This window comes from Nematostella vectensis, chromosome 5 (genome assembly GCF_932526225.1).
Source record: "Nematostella vectensis chromosome 5, jaNemVect1.1, whole genome shotgun sequence".
NCBI classification, from domain to species: domain Eukaryota; kingdom Metazoa; phylum Cnidaria; class Anthozoa; order Actiniaria; family Edwardsiidae; genus Nematostella; species Nematostella vectensis.
Genome location: NC_064038.1, coordinates 4210820 through 4231790, shown reverse-complemented (window position 1 = coordinate 4231790; position 20971 = coordinate 4210820). Strand labels below are relative to the sequence as shown.

Here is a 20971-nt window from a genome sequence, read left to right as displayed (position 1 = left end):
TCCAGCTGTTGTTAGTACTCAAGGGCGATGTCGTATGAGAGATCGGGTCAGATAATGCGTAGGGCAGATTTTTGTACATTTTCTACAAGTCGGCACAGATAATCTGGCAAGTTAGCCCATACGCAAGACGCATATTCGAGATTAGGCCACACAAGACTACAATAAACTAAAACAATATCAGACTAAGAGGCGCGTTAACGAGCCCTTTTGACAATATCATCGTCATCATATTAAGATAATAGTTTATCATCATTATCATAGCTATCGTCATTACCGTTACCATCATCATCTACACCGGTGCAACTGCATTATTTCTTCTCCGTTTGCACACGAACATTTTGCCAAACTCTTGCTGGAACGGTCTGCTCAATGCCGCGTATATAATCGGGTTGATACAACTCGAGAATCCCGCGAGATTAGTAGTGGCTAGATAAACCTGCCGCGGTACCGTGTACATAGTGCCGGTAAATATCTCGATAAAGGTGACTATCATGAAAGGCGCGAGGCAAATCGAAAAGCTGTTGATGACCAAAAGAAAGATCCGTGACGTCTTCACTTCAGCAGCACTTATTGCCGACTGCGCCATCTGCTCTCTGTGCTGCCTCAAATATCGCCAAATCCTGATGTAGCAGAAGTGTGAAATGAGTGCGGGGATCGAAATCAAACTTAGCATAACCCAGACTGGTACTTTGTCAACTTTCTCATAGTGTGCGAGGCAGCATGCGAATCCAGGGTGGAATTGCACATCGCTTAATATCCCAGTGATTACTATAAAAGTGAGTGTCCCAGTTGCAGTGATGGCAATGGAGATTTTCACTTTTCTTCTGGTGAATAACGTGCTATGCAGTCTGGTATTTAACATCGTGCTGTACCTCTGAACGGCCATCAGGCAAATAATAAGATACGTGTATGTCCCTGAAGTACACCCTAAGATTGCTATTATGACACATGGAACCTTCCCAAAGTCCTCGTTACCCATCGCGAGACCATACGCCGCAGGGGGTCCAAGTACCACGTTCATTGACATGTCAGCAACTGCGAGTGCGGACACGTAGAGGACCTGGGTTTTTCGCAGGTTAGGATTACGATAGACGGCGAGCAACACGAGGAAGTTTCCAACTATGGCGATGGAAGAGATGACGGCGGAAGTAGCCGTTTCTTGTATGACGATGGCTTGGCCTCGATTGGCTAGCTCGAGTCTGTACTTTTCGCCATACTTTGGTGACTCAATTTGACTGGTAGAGTTTTCGGTGATCGCACTCATGGTACGCCTAAAGATAAGTTGAGAAAAAGGTTTTTACTGCGTATATTCCGTTAGCCCGCAGTACATTATAAATCGCGAAAAACTAATGACAAAATGATGATAATGATAATAATGATGATCATGAGACACTAGCACATCGGAAACCAGCTAATGGGACACTAGGTCAGGCAGCGCCGGAGGTGGTGGTGGTTAATGATAATGATAATGATAAATGATAATGATTAATAATAATAATAATAATAATAATAATAATAATAATAATAATAATAATAATAATAATAATAATAATAATAATAATAATAATAATAATAATAATAATAACAATAATAATAACAATAATAATAATAATAATAACAATAATAATAACAATAATAATAACAATAATTGTGGATTAGAAATTATTATTTACATGCATATTTTCAAATGATAAATTAAAAGGACTACTAATTGATAACATAATAAAAATAAATTGCAAAAATGAAAATGATAAAATTATATTATCCTAGTGCAGTGGCGGTTATTCAGTCGTCAGCATAAAATCAATCAAGGTCCCTATCGAATTGCTCCCTCGGCTACTTCAGCGTCAATGTCAGAGTTCTTAAAGTCCCATGATACCCACTTGACAGTTCTTGATCCACGAAGGCAGATGAAGGGAGCAAAGGAGATTCTTGCGGTTATTCAGTCGTCAGCATAAAATCAATCAAGGTCCCTATCGAATTGCTCCCTCGGCTACTTCAGCGTCAATGTCAGAGTTCTTAAAGTCCCATGATACCCACTTGACAGTTCTTGATCCACGAAGGCAGATGAAGGGAGCAAAGGAGATTCTTGCACAGATCCCTTGCACGGAACCCGACGACTGGATGCTTGAGATGATATTGCGCCACGCGTTACAGCGGCGATCATCCAGCTGTTGTTAGTACTCAAGGGCGATGTCGTATGAGAGATCGGGTCAGATAATGCGTAGGGCAGATTTTTGTACATTTTCTACAAGTCGGCACAGATAATCTGGCAAGTTAGCCCATACGCAAGACGCATATTCGAGATTAGGCCACACAAGACTACAATAAACTAAAACAATATCAGACTAAGAGGCGCGTTAACGAGCCCTTTTGACAATATCATCGTCATCATATTAAGATAATAGTTTATCATCATTATCATAGCTATCGTCATTACCGTTACCATCATCATCTACACCGGTGCAACTGCATCATTTCTTCTCCGTTTGCACACGAACATTTTGCCAAACTCTTGCTGGAACGGTCTGCTCAATGCCGCGTATATAATCGGGTTGATACAACTCGAGAATCCCGCGAGATTAGTAGTGGCTAGATAAACCTGCCGCGGTACCGTGTACATAGTGCCGGTAAATATCTCGATAAAGGTGACTATCATGAAAGGCGCGAGGCAAATCGAAAAGCTGTTGATGACCAAAAGAAAGATCCGTGACGTCTTCACTTCAGCAGCACTTATTGCCGACTGCGCCATCTGCTCTCTGTGCTGCCTCAAATATCGCCAAATCCTGATGTAGCAGAAGTGTGAAATGAGTGCGGGGATCGAAATCAAACTTAGCATAACCCAGACTGGTACTTTGTCAACTTTCTCATAGTGTGCGAGGCAGCATGCGAATCCAGGGTGGAATTGCACATCGCTTAATATCCCAGTGATTACTATAAAAGTGAGTGTCCCAGTTGCAGTGATGGCAATGGAGATTTTCACTTTTCTTCTGGTGAATAACGTGCTATGCAGTCTGGTATTTAACATCGTGCTGTACCTCTGAACGGCCATCAGGCAAATAATAAGATACGTGTATGTCCCTGAAGTACACCCTAAGATTGCTATTATGACACATGGAACCTTCCCAAAGTCCTCGTTACCCATCGCGAGACCATACGCCGCAGGGGGTCCAAGTACCACGTTCATTGACATGTCAGCAACTGCGAGTGCGGACACGTAGAGGACCTGGGTTTTTCGCAGGTTAGGATTACGATAGACGGCGAGCAACACGAGGAAGTTTCCAACTATGGCGATGGAAGAGATGACGGCGGAAGTAGCCGTTTCTTGTATGACGATGGCTTGGCCTCGATTGGCTAGCTCGAGTCTGTACTTTTCGCCATACTTTGGTGACTCAATTTGACTGGTAGAGTTTTCGTTGATCGCACTCATGGTACGCCTAAAGATAAGTTGAGAAAAAGGTTTTCACTGCGTATTGGTGTGAACAGACTAGGAATAAGCAGGAAGTTTTTTTGTAAAAGCTCCTTAAAAGGAAATATCATTTATCCAGGAAGTCTTAAGTATGAGGGATTCTCAGGGAATTTGCACAGCCGCCGAGACCAGGTACCATGCACAGGACAAGATGATGCAGTTGTCAGTAAGCATAGTGCTGCGACTCAGCCCACCCCTGACGGTAGGGTTCTAACCCGCAAAACACAACGCAATGGGAACTCCCAGCCTACTTCTCCAACATTAAATCAAGATATTCGATAATGATAAAAAATCTAGATCGAGCCTTGAGTGTAAGAATTTTGTCAAGTATCTCGGAATGCTTCTTGATGAGAATCTCTCCTTTAAATATCATATAAATCAAATTACAACTAAAATAAGTAAAACAGTTGGACTTATCGCAAAAATTAGACATTTTCTTCCACGCAAAATACTTTCACAAATATACAAGTCCTTAATTGAGCCATATATCTTACGCAATATCATTTTGGGGATCAGCTAACAAATGTCATACGAATAAAATTCTTTTATTGCAAAAGCGATCTCTGCGATTCCTATACTTTGCTAAAAGACGAGACCATGCAGTCCCGCTCTTCCTTGATGCAGATATTCTACCAATAAATTTTTTTTATTTCGAAAATATATGCAACCTAATGCATGATGTTCGAAATTGTATAGCACCTAAGAACATTGTCGAACTTTTCACAGATACGAAAAAAGTTCATTCATATAACACTAGATCATAGACATCTAATAATTTCTATATCAAACATGCAAAACTCCAGCTCCAATTCAAATCATTTTTCAGGCTTGGCGCAAGGCTATGGAATGAGCTACCAGCTTCCCTAAAAGAAAATGGCAAAAGAGCATTCATAACGAAATTACATCAAAAACTCCTTGAAGTCTTAAAGCAGATTGATGACTACGTTGATATCTCCCATATAAGCAAAGCTATTCAAGCTCGATAGGCCAATTTCAACGTAGGATACCGTTTTTATGACTAATGAACAACTTTGATATATTCCTCCAACAAACATTGCTCTATACAGGAAAACTAAACTCCTCCCATTGTGTTCGTCTTGCTCGTCCTGTGTTTGTTATTTCTGAAATTATTGTAACTATTATTGTAGCTATTATTTAAGCTGAACCCGCCTAGATTAGCCTGTTCTATCAGCGGGTGAGCACATAAAAGAAACAATAATGTATTTATGTACAAAAGTTGAAAGTTGAAGTTTCCCAAAATAAGATGGTGGGCTGAACGGCTGCCTCGGCGGCCCTTTACTAAAAGAACCCCCTTTACCTCACCTCCAGTGTTCTACCAGCCGAGGCAAGCATAATCGGTGAGGATTTGTTCCCCCATAAACAATTTTAATCATTCCTCTGCTTCTCCAGAAAAAAAAAACGCCCTTGGCGTCAATATGCTTGCGCGCCTCCCCAAAACTCAATTGTAATTAATATTTAAATTATACATTAATTTTAGTTAATATATAAAACAAAAAGATATTTTTTGTGCGTCTGTCTCAATAAAACCGAAAAGAAAGAACATAAAAGAAAAGAAATGAAAAGAAAAGAAAAAAGAAAATAAAATATAGGAAAAGAAAAGAAAAGAACGGACAGTGTCTCTTATTAATAAATGTTAAACACAACCTCTCTACCTCACCTCCAGTGTTCTACCAGCCGAGGCTAGCATAATCGGTGAGTTTTGATTGAAAAAAAACGGACAGTGTCTCTTATTAACAAATGTTAAACACTTAACGGCGCCTCGACAGCGCATGTGGAAAACTCTTTTTAGCCGTAGGGAAATTCAGGCCAACTTAAAAGCAATGACTTTTAATCAAAAGCCAAATTGCACAAAATAAGACATCGATCTATCTTCGAAATAACGTGCCACATTGGGTTTCAGTGAAACACACCGATTGCCCAATGAAAAAGCCTTAAAATGATAAGGTTTTTAATTCTAGAATTTCTGCACCTGATTTGGCCTAGTAGGGCCAAAAAAAACTATATTTCTGTTGTGGATTAATTTGTACTGCAGGAGACAAAAACGTTAAAGTAGTTGATCACAATCGCTGGCCAATCACCATAGCAACCAGAAGAAAAAAAACAGAAATCTACAGAACCACTTCGAGTAAATAATACGCAAAAAACATTTTATTAAACTTATCTTTATATCTTTATCTCCTCTCTAAAAGTACAAAGCAAATATATGAGCGTTTAATGTTTAAAAAAGAAACGAAAACTTCGTGCGTCACCATTTCTTTTTTGGGGGCTTTTTTTTGCATTTTCGAATATTCTCGCCATTTACATTTCGTATTTCATGTTTCATAAATTTCTTGTTTCATAAATTCTTGGTGCAGTGTTGCTTGGCAAATGAACATTTATCACGTGAGATCTCAAATGATAATACAACGAGTTATTTAATTTTAACAGTAATGCTCTATATATTTTAAGGGTTTTACTTACCTTCTTCCTAGGAAAGGTGATCACCATGTGTTCTCTTCAGAAGATGAAGATGGGCCAAAATAACCTGCTTCTTGGAAAGAAGAGATGATTATTTTGATCAAATTACTAAAATGCCCAGAAGCCAATCTTAAATTAGCCAATTTCATGAAAGTCTTACAGGGCACGTGCTCCTCAATATTTTGAAAAAACTATGATGAAAGTTACCAGTAGGGTCATCGCTGTGCCCCCAATGTTTTCTTAATGTTTCTCTGCATCACACTCCCCCTCCCCCCCCCCCCCAAGTAACTTGAGGCCTGCTACGGCTTTGTCTTATGAGAAAGAAGTTTTTTGAAATGCTATAAAAAATATCGCTTACATGTGCTATCTCATACCAGTTGTTTATCGGAAAAAGTAGAAAGAACGAAAATATAACAATAAATGTCTTGTAGTTATATATTTATTTTGGTTTCCCATTACGTGTAAAAAAAAAAAAAACAATGGTCAGGTTTTGAGGATTCGTCAAAGTCACAGCAAGGGATGATTGCCCCTTTAAGCCATGTTAACACCTTGAAATCACCGATACGAGGTGTGTCCATGTGGGAGGGGGAAAGAAAAAAGCCTTATTTTGCGGATGAACCAGTAGAGTAGTTAGAAATCCCATCTCCTGACGAAGAAATATTAACATTTTTGGATATATCCTTAACTCGAAAAACAGCAACAAACAACAACAAAGGCAACATAATATTTATCATAATATTTATTGTGCCGTCTAAAGTACAACAATGTCATCGTTTGATTGAAAAGTTTATAAATTAATTGAAAGGATCACAGCTACTAAATGAAGACATATTCGGACTCCTGCGGTCTCATCTCCTCTACCAGGGGCTCATAAGTAGGGGCAATCATCTGCATTATATAAGTGTCACGGCGTTTCCTAGGATCAGGCTATTTTTGGACGCGCGCGCACGAACTGGCCAATCAGCTACGTTGACGTTGGTCGCGCGCGCTAGTGACGTGAGGCATCACGCGCAAATTTCAGTTAGGAAGAATATTTATTTATCCATCATCCGTCGGTTTTGTTTGTTCAACAAAAGAATTGCAAGCCAGAATTTAAACTCGTAGGTAAAACTGAATTCATCATTGAAGAAGAGAGCAACAAAAGTCAAAGTACCGAAGAGAAAACATCTGAGACTGCGCGTGCAGTTGAGCTCAGCCAAAACGTAAGCACTAAGGTCGCATCTGATTGGCTAATCCGCGTGTCTAAAAATAGCCTGATCCTAGGAAGCGCCGTGACACCTATATAATACAAGAATGTGAGGAAGTTGATTGCCCCTACTTATGAGCCCCTGCCTCTACCTATTGCCTTTCCAAGGAGTTCTTGTCGGCCTTTGGACTCCCTGTGTCCCTCCTCTGTGTACAACCACAGGAAATCCGAACGAAAGCCAAAAATAAAATTAGATACGAAAGGCGTGGCACACACGTGTTTTCACACCATGACAACATCACTCATACAAGTGTCACAAACAAGAAATATAGAAATCATTGAACCCGGCTTTCGTATGATAGGGTTAGTTTTTGAGATCTCGGATCTCTGAGAGGGTGTTATCACCAAGCGAGGAGGCCACACATGAGTAAGCTTTCTACAAAAACAGAATCTTTTAAATCTTTAATTTTTTTAATAATTAAACCACGAGCAACTAGAACCTGAGCCTCTCTCACAAATAATTACGTTCAAAGGATGAACTTTTATCGTCTCCATTGATACCTCTATCATCGATTACTTAATGGCGTATCCATATCCTCTGCATTTGGTAGAAATATGACGATATAGCCGTGGTATTCTTTTGTCGTCATTTGACAATTTTCCACTTACACTGACAGCGCAAAAATGCACCTCTTCCAGACGTTGGAATCCTCCTGAATAATTCAAGTCGCAGAAAAGTTCTAGCACTCAGGTTCCTTTCTGATCTGGTGCATGATGAGCTGCGATTGCTCGAAGACGTCTTTGTCTACACCCAAGCATGAGCAAGAACTCCTGTTTAAATTGTGGGGACATTATTGCATAAATCATGGGATTCACGCAACTGGAGATGCCAGCAGAGTTTGTTGTGGCTAAGTAAAATTGCCGGGGGAAATTGTCCATCGTTCCAGAGTAGATTTCGGTGAAGCTAACGATAACAAACGGTGCCATACAAATCGAGAAGCTGTTCATAACAAGCAGGAGAATAAATGAAGTTTTTAACTCTGATGCATTCACTTGCGACGACGCCATCTGTGATCTGTGGCGCACGACGTACCTCCAGATTTTGATGTAGCAGAAATGAGACAGAAGTGCAGAGACGACAATTAAAGCAAGTATCATAGAAGGGAACAACAAATCCACTGTAGAATATACAACAAAACAACATGCAAAGCCAGGATGAAAGTCAACAACACTGGTAGAGACAGGAACCGAGAATAAAATGATTGTGACGACCCACGCCAAAACTATTGAAAGCTTCACTTTATTACGCGCGAAAAGGAGCACGTAAAGTCTGGTGTTCATCAATTTACAGTACCTTTGAACGGCCATAAGACAGATAATGAGATAGGTGTAACCACCGGAGATATACCCAAGAAGTGCTACCACGGAGCAAAGAAAATCTCCAATCCCTTTTTCTCCTGTAGCAAGGCTGTATGCCACAGGGGGCCCGAGAGCCAGGTTCATGGAGAAGTCACCTAAAGCAAGAGCCGATACGTAGAGGAGTTGTGTCCTGCGTAAGTGAGGGTTACGGTAGACAGCTAGAAGAACGAAGACGTTTTCGATTATGGCGATGGAGGAGATGAAAGCTGAGGTGATGGATTCTTGGATGATAGTTGTTTGATCACGGTTGGCAAACTCAAGCCTGAACTTATCGCCAGGCCTTGTAAAGAGGCTAATGTTTTCGGTGATACAACAACAACAACAACAACAACATATTTTATTAGCACCCTCTATTATACAGATATTACTTATTAAATAAGAAAAAGGAGAAAAATAAATATAATTTTTATAATTGGGCACCAGCCGCATTAAGAAATAGCATAGCTAATCGAGCTTAAGCGGCTAGGTCAAGCGGAAAATTGCATGTGTAAACGACATGATACATCAATATAATATCAATACAAATAGAAACGAAAAACAAACAACAATAGATGCACGCACAAGAACAAAACACGCACAAGCAAGGGGAGGTCGATTATAGGGATCATTTATATATAGGAGAGAATCTTAAGTTTGTAAATTACAACAATAATAGAGTTAGCTTTTGTAACGATCTAAAAGAGAGCTGATCATTAGTGTCTTGAAACTGGAGCGAGATTTAGATTTATAATCATCCTGAATATCGTTCCAGATTTTTACACCAAGAAAGCGAATGTTAAATTTGCCATAGTTTGTGCGTATCTTAGGCAGGTAATAAGTCTTCCTACTAGCAAGTCTTGTATTATATTGATGTATCCTGTTAATATTTGTGAAAAATGATTTAAAGACAGATGGCAAATGATCTGAATGGAAGTCATACATAAACAGTGCATTGTTAAGATAGATTATGTCATGAAGTTTGAGGAGACTAAGTTGGTAGAATAATGGATTTGAAGGGGTCCTAAAATCAGAAAAAGTTAATATTCTAATTGCCCAGCGAGTTGAGCGACTTTAATAACAAGATCATTAGTATTCTCGTGTTCCAAACTAGGAATCCCTTTAAATTCCAAACACTCCCTCCTCATGTATTGCTCCTGTTCGTCAAGTATAGCCTCTTGGTCTCTTAACTTATCGGTGATTGTAGATATACGTGAGTTCAGGACGTTATTTTCGACTCTTAATGCCTCGTTCTCTCTTTCGAGCGTTGTGACTTTCTTCTTGATCAGTTCAAACTGATTGTTGAAAAAATCCATAGATTTTTCGAGCGAATTAACCCTCTCGAGTAGAGTCTCATCCATCGCCCTTGCTTCAATGACACAGACGTAAATAAACACGTAAATTTAAACAGGATTTAGCCGTTTTTGGGGAGCCGAAAAAATGGCTGCCATCTTGTCCAAGAACCGCTGACCGCTGATATCCATAGTGTGGCCTTAAAACACTCTTAGAAAACTCGAAGTTCTGTCAAAAATCGTCGACTTCTGGGCCTTTTTTTCTAAATAGGCCATGCAGGTGCATTGAAATCTTTGATTGTTTTCGGTCGTCATGGATACAGTTTTATAGAGCTTTATGCCCTCGGACCTCTAACTAATTATTAAACGTTTATCTTGGTCAAATGAGCAAGAAATTGAGCACTTCGTCCTCAAAATAACAGATACGATCGACAGATTCCCTCATGTATGTCAAGACTTTTAATTATTTTTGGCTTCATTCCTTTTTTGCAATATAACATCGTCTCGTTTCCAATTATTTTGCATGGTTTTCTTGCTTTTTAGTCCCAGAAAGACAATTAGTTTTGAACAGCTTTAGGATGGCTAAAACAATTAATAACAATCAGTTCTCGAGGCCGATTGGACTATGGTTCAAAAGAGTAGATATTTCATTGTTTTTTTCAGAATACATTGGCGCACGTGTCGGGTGTGCGGTGAACATAACCCATGTGACTTTGTGCACGTGGTTGCCCTTTTTGTATTTTTCTGGGATGGCATTATCTAATAACTCCGTTAAAAAGTCGTCGCTCACTTCTATAAAAATGATGTTTTAAATGATTAGCCGCCATTTTCCGAGCATTTCGCTACTCATTATCTATCACTGATAGACCATTAGTAGCTCAGCCAATCAGAATGCAGTTTGTATTCTTGTACGCAAGAGAATTTGTATAGTGATGAAAAATGGAAAATTTCATAAAGGACTCACTTTATTCTTGTCTCTTTGGGATCTCTCCTGAGTATTAGGGCCCATTTTACTCACTCGTTTCCCTTTCAGCACCCATACAAGACGAGAGAAGAAGAGAGAAGGTTGCACCGTAATATAGCGTTATTCTCCGTAGCCCGAAGTCTTCGAGAATTCGGCCTTAAAAATATTGAGAAAATGTTTTAAATCATCTCAAAATGGTAAGCAGTACGCTCTAATGTTAAGCGAAAAAGCCGAATGATGCTGAAGTCGCCATCTCTTTTTTGCGTAGGAAACTTTCGACCAGCCGTGAACCCAACCGACAGTTCAGTTGGCTTGAGAACCGCTCCTCAAGCAAATATATCTCACCGCCAACCCCGGACCTATCAAAACCATTGGAGAGAATTTTAAAATTTCGTGGTCCTGTTCTTGGTGGTACTAAGATTAGGAGATCACTTGAAAGAAAACGTTTACGTTTACGTTTAATAATATACTTCACAAAGGCATATATGGCCTATATAACGGGACATCAAGAATAGGTTTGACTGTCTTACAGGGATATTAAATTAATTAAATAAATAAATAAAATTTAAAAATTAATTAAAGTTGTAGTTCTGAATGATAACAACCAAGAGAACATAGAAATCCAGTGCGGACGAGAGACTGCCCCCCTCCTTTAGAAATCAATGGGCTTCCTGTGGTACACGGGAGGGCATGGGGCCGACAGTGCTTCTTGTCGTTCTCTTTCACTGTTTCTGTCTACAAGGCAAGATGGTGAGTTGAATATGGATTTTAAATCCATCTTCATCCTAGCATACGAATGAAATTTTTTTCTATTTGTGTTTTTTGGGGAAAGTTTGATAGTCATGTGTTATTAAGAGCTTTGTAGTTTTAGAAGAGACAAGGTATTTATGTGATTTTCGACTTGTTTCTACGTTAGGCCGACCAAGTAACCGATGCACAGATCAAGCGGAAGCGAACCTTCCGTAAGTTCACTTACCGAGGAGTAGACTTGGACCAGCTCCTAGATCTCTCTCACGAGCAACTTATGGAGCTTGTGTGCTGCCGACAGAGGCGACGATTTACTAGGGGTCTGAAGAGAAAGCCGTTGGCTTTGATGAAGAGATTGAGGAAGGCCAAGAAAGAAGCAGCTCCAATGGAGAAACCCGAGGTCGTGAAGACCCATCTGAGGAACATGATTATTGTCCCTGAGATGATCGGTAGCGTGGTTGGTGTTTACAACGGCAAGACCTTCACGCAGGTCGAAATCAAGGTAATTCTTGTTGGAATTCTAGACAATATAACCTTGTGATTTGCCTCCATTCGTCACTACTCGCGCACGCATCTACTTAGCACTTAAAATTATATTCACTTGTTGAATTGTATCGTTTGCAAACTTGTGTTAGCTCATAGTATATTCCTATATATAGTCCTTATTTTGGAAGACAGATATATGATACAGAAGATATATAAAAACAAAGCATTACTGTATCAGAGACATGATAATATGAGAACATGCTTACAAAATGCACTTCGTTATTGTAGGAAAGGCTGTGAAATTTTAGCAGAAAAACAAAGATTTAAGCGACAAAACAGTTTGTCGTAAAATGGCCTTTGCTTCTTGATATTGTTCTTATGTTATGTATTAAGTCCAGTTAGAGTTCCATACAATAAATATACACTTATTTCAAATCTGGTTGTACTTGATAATCCACTTGTCATAACCAAATGTGGTTGAAGTGTACCGTATTTATCCACGTATTATGCACACTTTTTTACTACGTGGAACCCATTGTTATCAGTATTATAAAAAGCGGAAATCAATAGGAAAATGCAGCAATCTCATTGTAGGTGAGAAAAGGTTGCTATAAAAAAACGTAGTAAAAGGTATTCCCAACGAAGAGTATCTTAAATTCCCTCATAATGTGTTTTAGGCAAATAAGCCAAAAAAACTCGCTAAAAAACAACAATTATTTATGCTTCCTTTGCAATTTTCCGCAATGTTCTAATTTACTAGACCCAGTTTCTTTGCACCTTGTCCAAAATGGCAAATTGCCGTGAACGAGCACAAGCCCGCATGTGAAAGTACAAACGTTCAGTGATAAAGATGCGCTGCTTAATCCTAAGAGGTATCCTTGCTATTTCTACCTTTTTTTTGAAAGATGAGCTTTTTTTAAGTGTGTGGATTATTTCCTGGAAAATACGTTAACATATATAGTTGAATCCTGGTCACTGAATGCCATGTTTGCAGGTACATAAACAAGAATGCTTAAGCTTTCTAAAAAAAATGGATTTGAGGTACATACTGTGGATTATGACACATGGATTCTCAGAGTGTGACTTTTTAGAAATGGGTGCATGTAATTTGCTTGCTGAAAAACAGAGACATGACAAACTGTGACCTCACCCTGGGGTCATCATCATTTTCCCTTTTCCAGACTACATTTGAGAAATTTGACACTAGTTTAGAAAAGTTCATAAAAATTGCCATCATCCTATTGGTTAGTATTACCAGTAAACAAATTTGTAACATACAGTCAGAGAAATGTAGTGATCTAAATTACAGTAGATACAGAGTGTAAGGAAATGGTATCATTATTATTATTGATAGCATTTGTTTTGTTTGTAGCCGGAGATGATTGGTCACTATCTTGGTGAATTCTCCATCACCTACAAGCCTGTCAAGCACGGCCGTCCCGGTATTGGTGCCACACACTCTTCACGATTCATCCCTCTGAAGTAAACCATCGCTGTGAATAGCTAATAAACAGTTAACTACTGGATTGTTGTGTCAGTTGTTTTATTCTAGGATTAATGTACCTAGTTTTGCAGGGTATGGGTCTACTTCAGTTTAAGAACCTGTGCAGGGGTCACATAGCTTTGTTTCTGTAGAACAAAAAATGGTGAAAACAGCTAATACCTAGTACAAAGGTGTCCTTTGGGAAAGGTTCTTACATCTAAGTAGAACCCAGGGCATTGTGCTTAGTAGCTGTTTATCCCACTGAGATTGTGGGCAGTGTGAATTTATTGAAAAGAAACCATTTACGGAAGGCTTCTGGTGAATTTTCAGCCCCCCCCCCCCCCCCCCCCCCAATCCTTTTCCAACTTTTAGAGTCTGGGACCGCACTAATACGAGGTCAGGAAACTCAGTATCGCAAGTATTTCAAGATACAACTGTCCCTGAATTTTCAGAAAAATCACAGGTAGCCCAGGCTCACAAGATTGCAAATTCCGACAACCGCCAAATTCCAAAATGCTTAACAAATCCACTACCCTGGGTACCAGAGGCTCCGAACTTCGCTAGAGCCGCGTCAACGACTTGACGCCGCTTCGCGGCTCTAGCGAAGTCCGGAGCGGTTCCCAGGGTACAAATCCACCGATCCTTTCGAAATCCAGACTCGCACGGCAAAATAAACCTCGCAGAATCATAGCAAACTTATTTTTCTTCCCAACCATACTTTTAATCGTCTATTCGTCCCCATTTTGCCGTTTGAGCGGCGAAAATCTTTTTTGAATTTGAAAATATTCGTGATAGTGACGCTCGATGGGCCGTTCGTAGATCAAAAGACAATAATACACGCTATGCTAAATTCTACCAGTCGGGGTAGGGTGCTTCGCATCAGTTTGACCTTGCCTTGTATCTCTGAGTCTTTACCGACGTCCCTCCAAACCTAATTACCACCCCAACTTATGGAAAATGCCGAAATAAAATCTCTTCATCTATCATTCATCCATTTGTCTGTTTATTTTTCTTTCCTTGTTTGCAATTAATTATATCTATAAACGCAACGGACATCCTCTGTACCGTATATCTTACATTATATCCCCAGTGATGAATTTTCAAGCGCAATCAATGGTCAATACGGGTCACGTGCACAATTTCGCAGGGCAAATATCAGTCGATAACGTCCAGCCAAAGTGATATCTGTCCTGTGAACATTTTTGTGCAGTCAAAACTCACTCTTCGCCTGCTCAATAACTCCTCAAACAAACACCAAGCTTTTCAAAGCGCTATGAAGGCACAGAGAGAATGCTTTATTTCATTTATAGAATCATCGATATGTTTTTTTAGAATTTATCCTGAAACGTGAAAGAAAAAGCAATGACAAAAAACTTCACAACAGCGCGCGCTCGTGGCGTCATTTCCGTGCACGTCAGCGCGCGCAGAAGACATTTCAAAATTGAAAACTTTTGCTTTATATTCTATTCCAGCACTCTGCAGAACAATAAGAAAACAGTCTAAGTGAGAATCCATCAGTTGGAATACAAGTTTTGAGCTTGTAGTTTTCGTTCTTTGGATTGCTGCATGGATTTTTATGAATTGCGAATGGCAAAAATAACAGCGCGCACTCGTAGCGTCATTCCGGTGCACGTCAGCGCGCTAAGAAGACACTTTTCGCATTTTCAGTGTAGTCACTGGGATATAAAATATTTAAACCCTTTTTGGCTCACTGTGATACGCACTGCGTGATACTAAAATCGGCTGCTAAGCGGACTAATTTTTAGGGGGATATTGGAATGATTTTCTTGACTTTCCCTTGCCATGGCCTGGTCTTCTAACAGCTTCAACTGCACAATGACTAATGCTAAACACTGACAAATGCTCGTCCCTTGTACTATATTTCCTGGATTCTCTGCCTAGATACCAAAGCACTGTCTCCATTTATGACGGGCTGCCAATTGAGCTCAAATAACCTGAAGCTTCTAACTAAACCAGCTACTTGGGATGATACTTCCCTAGAGATATCCAGTAATGGGCTAACAGCGTTTCGCATAGCTGAGAAAACGTTCCAAGTAAACACACAAAGGGGCTGAATAAAGCTATTGAAAGTTACTGAGAGGGATGGTTTCATCAGGTGGTCACTAAATATGGTCATAACACCAGAGACAACCCTGAGTACAACCTTGCGTAGCAGAAACCGTAATAACTCCAACACAAATATCAAGGCAAAGTCTACAATGAGGCCCAAAGCTCCAAAGAATTCCTGCCAGAAATACTTCATCCAACGTTCTGACCTGGAATAGAAATTTGTATAAGACATTGTGTGTTTTCCATAAGAGAAAAAATATTTCATGTTTTAGTTATTCACATGCAAAGAAAACAAAAAAAGGGACACAGATTTTTTTGGGGGGAAGGGGGGGGGGGGGGGGAGCAAGATATGGACAGTAGTCCAACAAAAGTCTTATATATTCTCTTATAATTTAACCCCTTTTATACAGACACCAGTTAATACGGACAACGGACACTTTTATGTGTCCCAAAAGACATTTTTCATACAAAACTAACCCAGCTTTACAGACAAAAGGAATTCGAGTCTCACACTTTTAGGAGATTGATGCTCGAAAAAGGCCTTCTGATCAGAGTTTTCACAACCTGTGTTGAATTACAGTAAAACAGATTTAGAATCGTCGCAAGGACGATCGATGAAAGAATTACTGTAGTTATCCTGTTTTGTTGTCGTGTTTAAAATAAAATATCCCTATGAATTTGACTAATAAAGAAATACCCGGAACATGTCACTAGTTCGCAGAAGTACTTGATCAAAATGTAACTTGATACATGAGTTTTAAAGATAAAAATTTCTTGTGTTGCTGTAGCATGCGTTCTGAGTGTTAAAATGCATTTTTAATGTCTTTTAGGGAAGCCTGCTTAATACAGACACCCAGATAATTCGGACATTTATGAAAGCCCCGAGGACGTCCATATTAAAGGGGTTCCACTGTATTCAGAAGATGGTGCTCTTTTGATATACACAGTTCTTAGAATTTTAGGGTGAGCATTTTAACCTTTTTTTTCAAATTTTCAACAAAGGAATAGGGGAAAAAACCTTTGTACCTTTCTCCAATATCATCCAAATAAGGCTCTCTCCATTCAGGTGAGACATCTAAGAAATGGTTTCTCCCATGGTAAAATATATACTGTTGACTAGAGATGAGAGAGGAGAAATGAGAATCAATATCATGAAAGTGTAACCATAATCAACATTATCATCTGCATTATTTATATATTCACAAACTCTATTTTATAGTTTATTTTATCACCATCAACCTCCATCATCGTGACATCAGCAACAATATCATTCATAACCACCATCATCGTCACTCATTCAACAGTATCATCATTCTTTTTTTGATGCACGAGTTGAAAATCAAGAGAAAACAATCATAGTTTAGTTGCCGCCAACATTATACTGTCTTTGTTTCGCAAGCGAAGATCAATTGTCACCCCCAAAAACGCGCAATAAACGAGCACACAATTTTAAGTTCCCTGCAAGCTGTACTGTACTGTATTGTATTGTACTGTACTGTACTTGCAACTCAAAATACAAATATGCACCAGCCTCAAATTATGTGCCTCTCTTGTAAAAAGTCACTCCAAGAAAAATGCCACAAAATGCCACACACTTTACTGACATGTCAGTTAACCCTACTATGCAGGGCAAGGTCTGACATGTCAGTTAACCCTACTATGCAGGGCAAGGTCTGACATGTCAGTTAACCCTACTATGCAGGGCAAGGTCTGACATGTCAGTTAACCCTACTATGCAGGGCAAGGTCTGACATGTCAGTTAACCCTACTATGCAGGGCAAGGTCTGACATGTCAGTTAACCCTACTATGCAGGGCAAGGTCTGACATGTCAGTTAACCCTACTATGCAGGGCAAGGTCTGACATGTCAGTTAACCCTACTATGCAGGGCAAGGTCTGACATGTCAGTTAACCCTACTATGCAGGGCAAGGTCTGACATGTCAGTTAACCCTACTATGCAGGGCAAGGTCTGACATGTCAGTTAACCCTACTATGCAGGGCAAGGTCTGACATGTCAGTTAACCCTACTATGCAGGGCAAGGTCTGATATGTCAGTTAACCCTACTATGCAGGGCAAGGTCTGACATGTCAGTTAACCCTACTATGCAGGGCAAGGTCTGACATGTCAGTTAACCCTACTATGCAGGGCAAGGTCTGACATGTCAGTTAACCCTACTATGCAGGGCAAGGTCTGACATGTCAGTTAACCCTACTATGCAGGGCAAGGTCTGAGATGTTAATTAACCCCATGCTGAGTGTGGTTTGACAATGGTAACTCATCCTAAACTGGACAAAGTCCAACTTACCCCATGCCGGGCGTGGTCTGGTAAGGTACGCAGCATGTCTCCACACCATCAATACCCTTTAAAGGTTTTTCTGCATCCACAGCAACATCACCTAACACTCCTCCTGCTGACAACTGTTTGTGGTTAGATGGGGGTGGAGCTACTGGTTGCAGTGGGGATTCTGCCATTCCCCTGATGCTGATTAGTCCAGGGCCCTCCGATGCTTCAGGCTCATCCCAGGAGTTATTTGCTCTATCTGACTTGAAATAGTCTGGTGTTTGACTTCTAAAGTAGGCATCCTTCTTTTTGCTTTTTTTCTGTTCAGATATACTGGCATTCTGTTGAGTATCTCCCATTGATGATATATCTTAGATGGAAAAAAAAACATTTTTTTTCAAAATCAAGTAAAAATAACAAATAGTAGGAAGGAATCACAATATGTCCATTATAAATAATACTAAGGGAAAAAAGATTTCACTGGAAGTCACTAGAGAACACACATACTGTATAGTAACAGTGTAATAATTTGCCAGAAACATAATGTACACACACAAATAGAATGCTATTGATATAAGACTATAACTAGGCATAGTTTTGGATAAGGAAGTGAGAATCTTAAGATTTATTCAAACTTTTGATGAAAGAAATCACAAACATTCCCCAATATTCCCTATAAACTGACTTGGATTTTCTTGATACTTAAAGCATACCTTCACACTCTTTTAACATCTCTCTTTTTACTTCATAATGGATGTAGTTAAAATAAATTGACACATCTAAAGCTGGCCAAGCGTCAAACACAAAAATCCTATTTCTTTTGTCAGTGAATATCCCCTGCCTTATAGACAAGGAAGGAAGGACAAAAAAGTAGTTTGGAAAGCCTAAGCAAAGGGATGATCACCTTTAAAGTCAGTGTAAGGTGGTTGATTTGTTGCAGGGCTCAGATCCATGTCATTCAGCTCCAGTCCATTATTATTTATTCCCTTGACACTTTTCTTTTTGTTTTTGCCATTTCCCAGTACCGGAGATTCTATATTCTTTCTGCTGTCTAAACCAGTATCAGAAAATTTTGTAACACCCATTCCCTTGTCAACAAATGAGGTTGGCCCTGACTTTCCATAAATCTGACTTGGTCGATTGCTTGGTGCTGTAGATGGTGCCTTATTGATAGCTGGAGAACTTGGCTTTGAACTCGACCCCCCCTGGGTGAGAGGGCGTCTGTTACCATGTCTTGGGGAATTGGTACTCAGGGCTGGGGGAGTAGGTTGCAGGTTTCTAGGAGTGGGTTCTGGTTCTGATGTTGGGCCCGCTTCGCCGGAGAGACTATCCCAGTCGGAGTCACTATCCTGGAAAGAAAAGCAAGAAAAAAAACACCCATTACACCCCCAGAGGGCTTATTTTAAACCAAGTGTTTTTTAAGGCACTTTTTAAAGCCTTTTCGGAAACATGGCTGAAAATGGAAAGAAAATGGAAGAAAATCAATTTAAAAGGCTAGAGGCAGGAGTGTGATATTTATTATTTTGTTGTGGTTCGTAGTTCATGATTAATCACAATTGTTCAGTTACTTATGAAATTGCTGTAAAAACGTTATTCTTTGGATATTCTAAAATAGCCGGAAGGAGTGGAAAAATATTTAGATTTTTATGCTATTTGCTTGGGTCTCGTCCATCTACCCTTTTTCTCTATTTGCTGTTAGTTTGTGATTTTCGCCATCTGTTTGAATGTATTTTGCACCATACAGACAAAAGATGGCGGTCGAATATAAAACAACGGATTTACCTTTTATAAAAACAATAAATCGCATAAGTATAACTTAAAAGCTAAAGTTCTCTTACCATTTTACAGGAATTGGATTTCCAAGGTAAAAACGCGTCCTTGACAACTAAATCCACAAGATCGCGGCCTTGTCGAAGATCACAGATTTTCCCTTAAACGATTGGATTAATAACAGAAAAACCACAAAGTCAGGTTCCTCGAAAATCCGAACAACGTTGTAAATCGGGTCCAGGCCTACAGTATTAAAAATTGAATTCCCTTCCGAAATAAATTGACAGTCAAACGAATTTTTCAAAATGTTATGCCTAGGCGCGCTGAGGGTTCTGGGAAGTGTGGACTGTAACGAGCGGTATAACCAGCCGTGGTAGACTAGGCACCACGCGCGAAATTCCGTTCTTGAAAAACTCGGAGACATTTTGTTGTGTCGGTGTTTATTTTTTGTTTGCTAGCTATTTATCAATGAAATTTGGCAAAGGATCTAACTGAATTACACTACAATACTATGGCTTAATCTAACTGTGATTGGTCTACTGCGTTTTGGAGAATTCCGTGGCTGTGTGTTGAGTGAAAGTCTCTTGAAATGACAACAAAAAAAAACTTCGGCACATTTCGTGCCGTAAAATGTAAAATGAGTGAAATGGTACGGCTTCCTGAGTAGAAGAGATACAAGTAATCTTGACAACCAAATAGGTCTTAGTAGCGAAGATAAATACCGTCAAAAAGATAAAAACAACATGGATGATACTAACAGGTGAGCTGTTTTGCATTTGTAATTTTACTTAAGATTGTGTTTTGTTACTAACGCCTTTTGTACACTGTTAACTTGATTTTAAACTGTTAACTCGATGTTAAACTCGGCCATTGTCCTCACCTGTTTCCACTTGTCTCGACATTATTCCGGATACCACAAATACCTCATCCAATAATTGTTTATCAACTCATTACCATGTACTCACTCTCCCTTGATACATACAGTCAACTGACATAATGTTGTCGTCAACCGTCTGTCTGAATTTATGCGGTGGCTAATATATGCAGCTAGGCGCTTCAGCGTTTTTCACCCATGCTTACACATGGGCTTGTCACGAAGCCCGTTGATAACAACGTTTTGTCATTTGACTGTATATTGTGCTATTCCTAACCTAGTAGGTCATGTGATCTAGCGGAAATGGCAGACCCCACCTTGCACTATGGATTTATGTTAATACTATGCATGGGGGGGGGTCAATAGGTTTTCGGATCATTGGATCCAGCCTTAAACAGCACATGGATTAGGGATTTGAAGTAAAATTAGAGCAGATTGACTGATTCTCAAAACATGTCAGATCTATTGAACAGTT

At 39.6% G+C, this 20971-nt stretch overlaps 5 protein-coding genes across 8 annotated transcripts in view; 2 read left to right on the top strand and 3 right to left on the bottom strand.

Annotated features, from left to right (window-relative positions):
• Nucleotides 1–289: 289 nt before the first annotated feature.
• LOC5517774 (melatonin receptor type 1A) lies at nucleotides 290–1264 on the bottom strand. The gene has a single exon (XM_032362220.2). It carries the CDS (start codon nucleotides 1262–1264, stop codon nucleotides 290–292), a length of 975 nt encoding a protein of 324 aa, XP_032218111.2.
• Nucleotides 1265–2455: 1191 nt separating this feature from the next.
• On the bottom strand, nucleotides 2456–3430 carry LOC116610347 (melatonin receptor type 1A-like). Its single transcript, XM_032371180.2, has one exon. It carries the CDS (start codon nucleotides 3428–3430, stop codon nucleotides 2456–2458), a length of 975 nt encoding a protein of 324 aa, XP_032227071.2.
• Nucleotides 3431–11439: 8009 nt separating this feature from the next.
• LOC5517834 (40S ribosomal protein S15) lies at nucleotides 11440–13543 on the top strand. The gene is made up of 3 exons (XM_001637780.3): nucleotides 11440–11534; nucleotides 11701–12033; nucleotides 13390–13543. The coding sequence occupies exons 1-3, from the start codon at nucleotides 11475–11477 to the stop codon at nucleotides 13501–13503; spliced, it is 507 nt and encodes a 168-aa protein (XP_001637830.2). The 5' UTR covers nucleotides 11440–11474; the 3' UTR covers nucleotides 13504–13543.
• Nucleotides 13544–14481: 938 nt separating this feature from the next.
• On the bottom strand, nucleotides 14482–20634 carry LOC5517773. The gene is made up of 6 exons (XM_001637718.3): nucleotides 20503–20634; nucleotides 19691–19782; nucleotides 18757–19201; nucleotides 17877–18222; nucleotides 16597–16686; nucleotides 14482–15776 (listed from the first exon to the last, which is right to left on the bottom strand). The coding sequence occupies exons 1-6, from the start codon at nucleotides 20522–20524 to the stop codon at nucleotides 15377–15379; spliced, it is 1395 nt and encodes a 464-aa protein (XP_001637768.2). The 5' UTR covers nucleotides 20525–20634; the 3' UTR covers nucleotides 14482–15376.
• LOC116601445 (coiled-coil and C2 domain-containing protein 2A) overlaps nucleotides 19964–20971 on the top strand; it is a 31739-nt gene continuing 30731 nt past the window's right edge. For all 4 annotated transcript variants that reach the window (XM_048727393.1, XM_048727392.1, XM_048727391.1 and 1 more), the window contains exon 1: nucleotides 19964–20382. In XM_048727393.1, coding sequence (XP_048583350.1) covers nucleotides 20366–20382 — 17 coding nt within the window. In that variant the 5' untranslated portion in view covers nucleotides 19964–20365. The remainder of the gene's footprint in view (nucleotides 20383–20971) is intronic.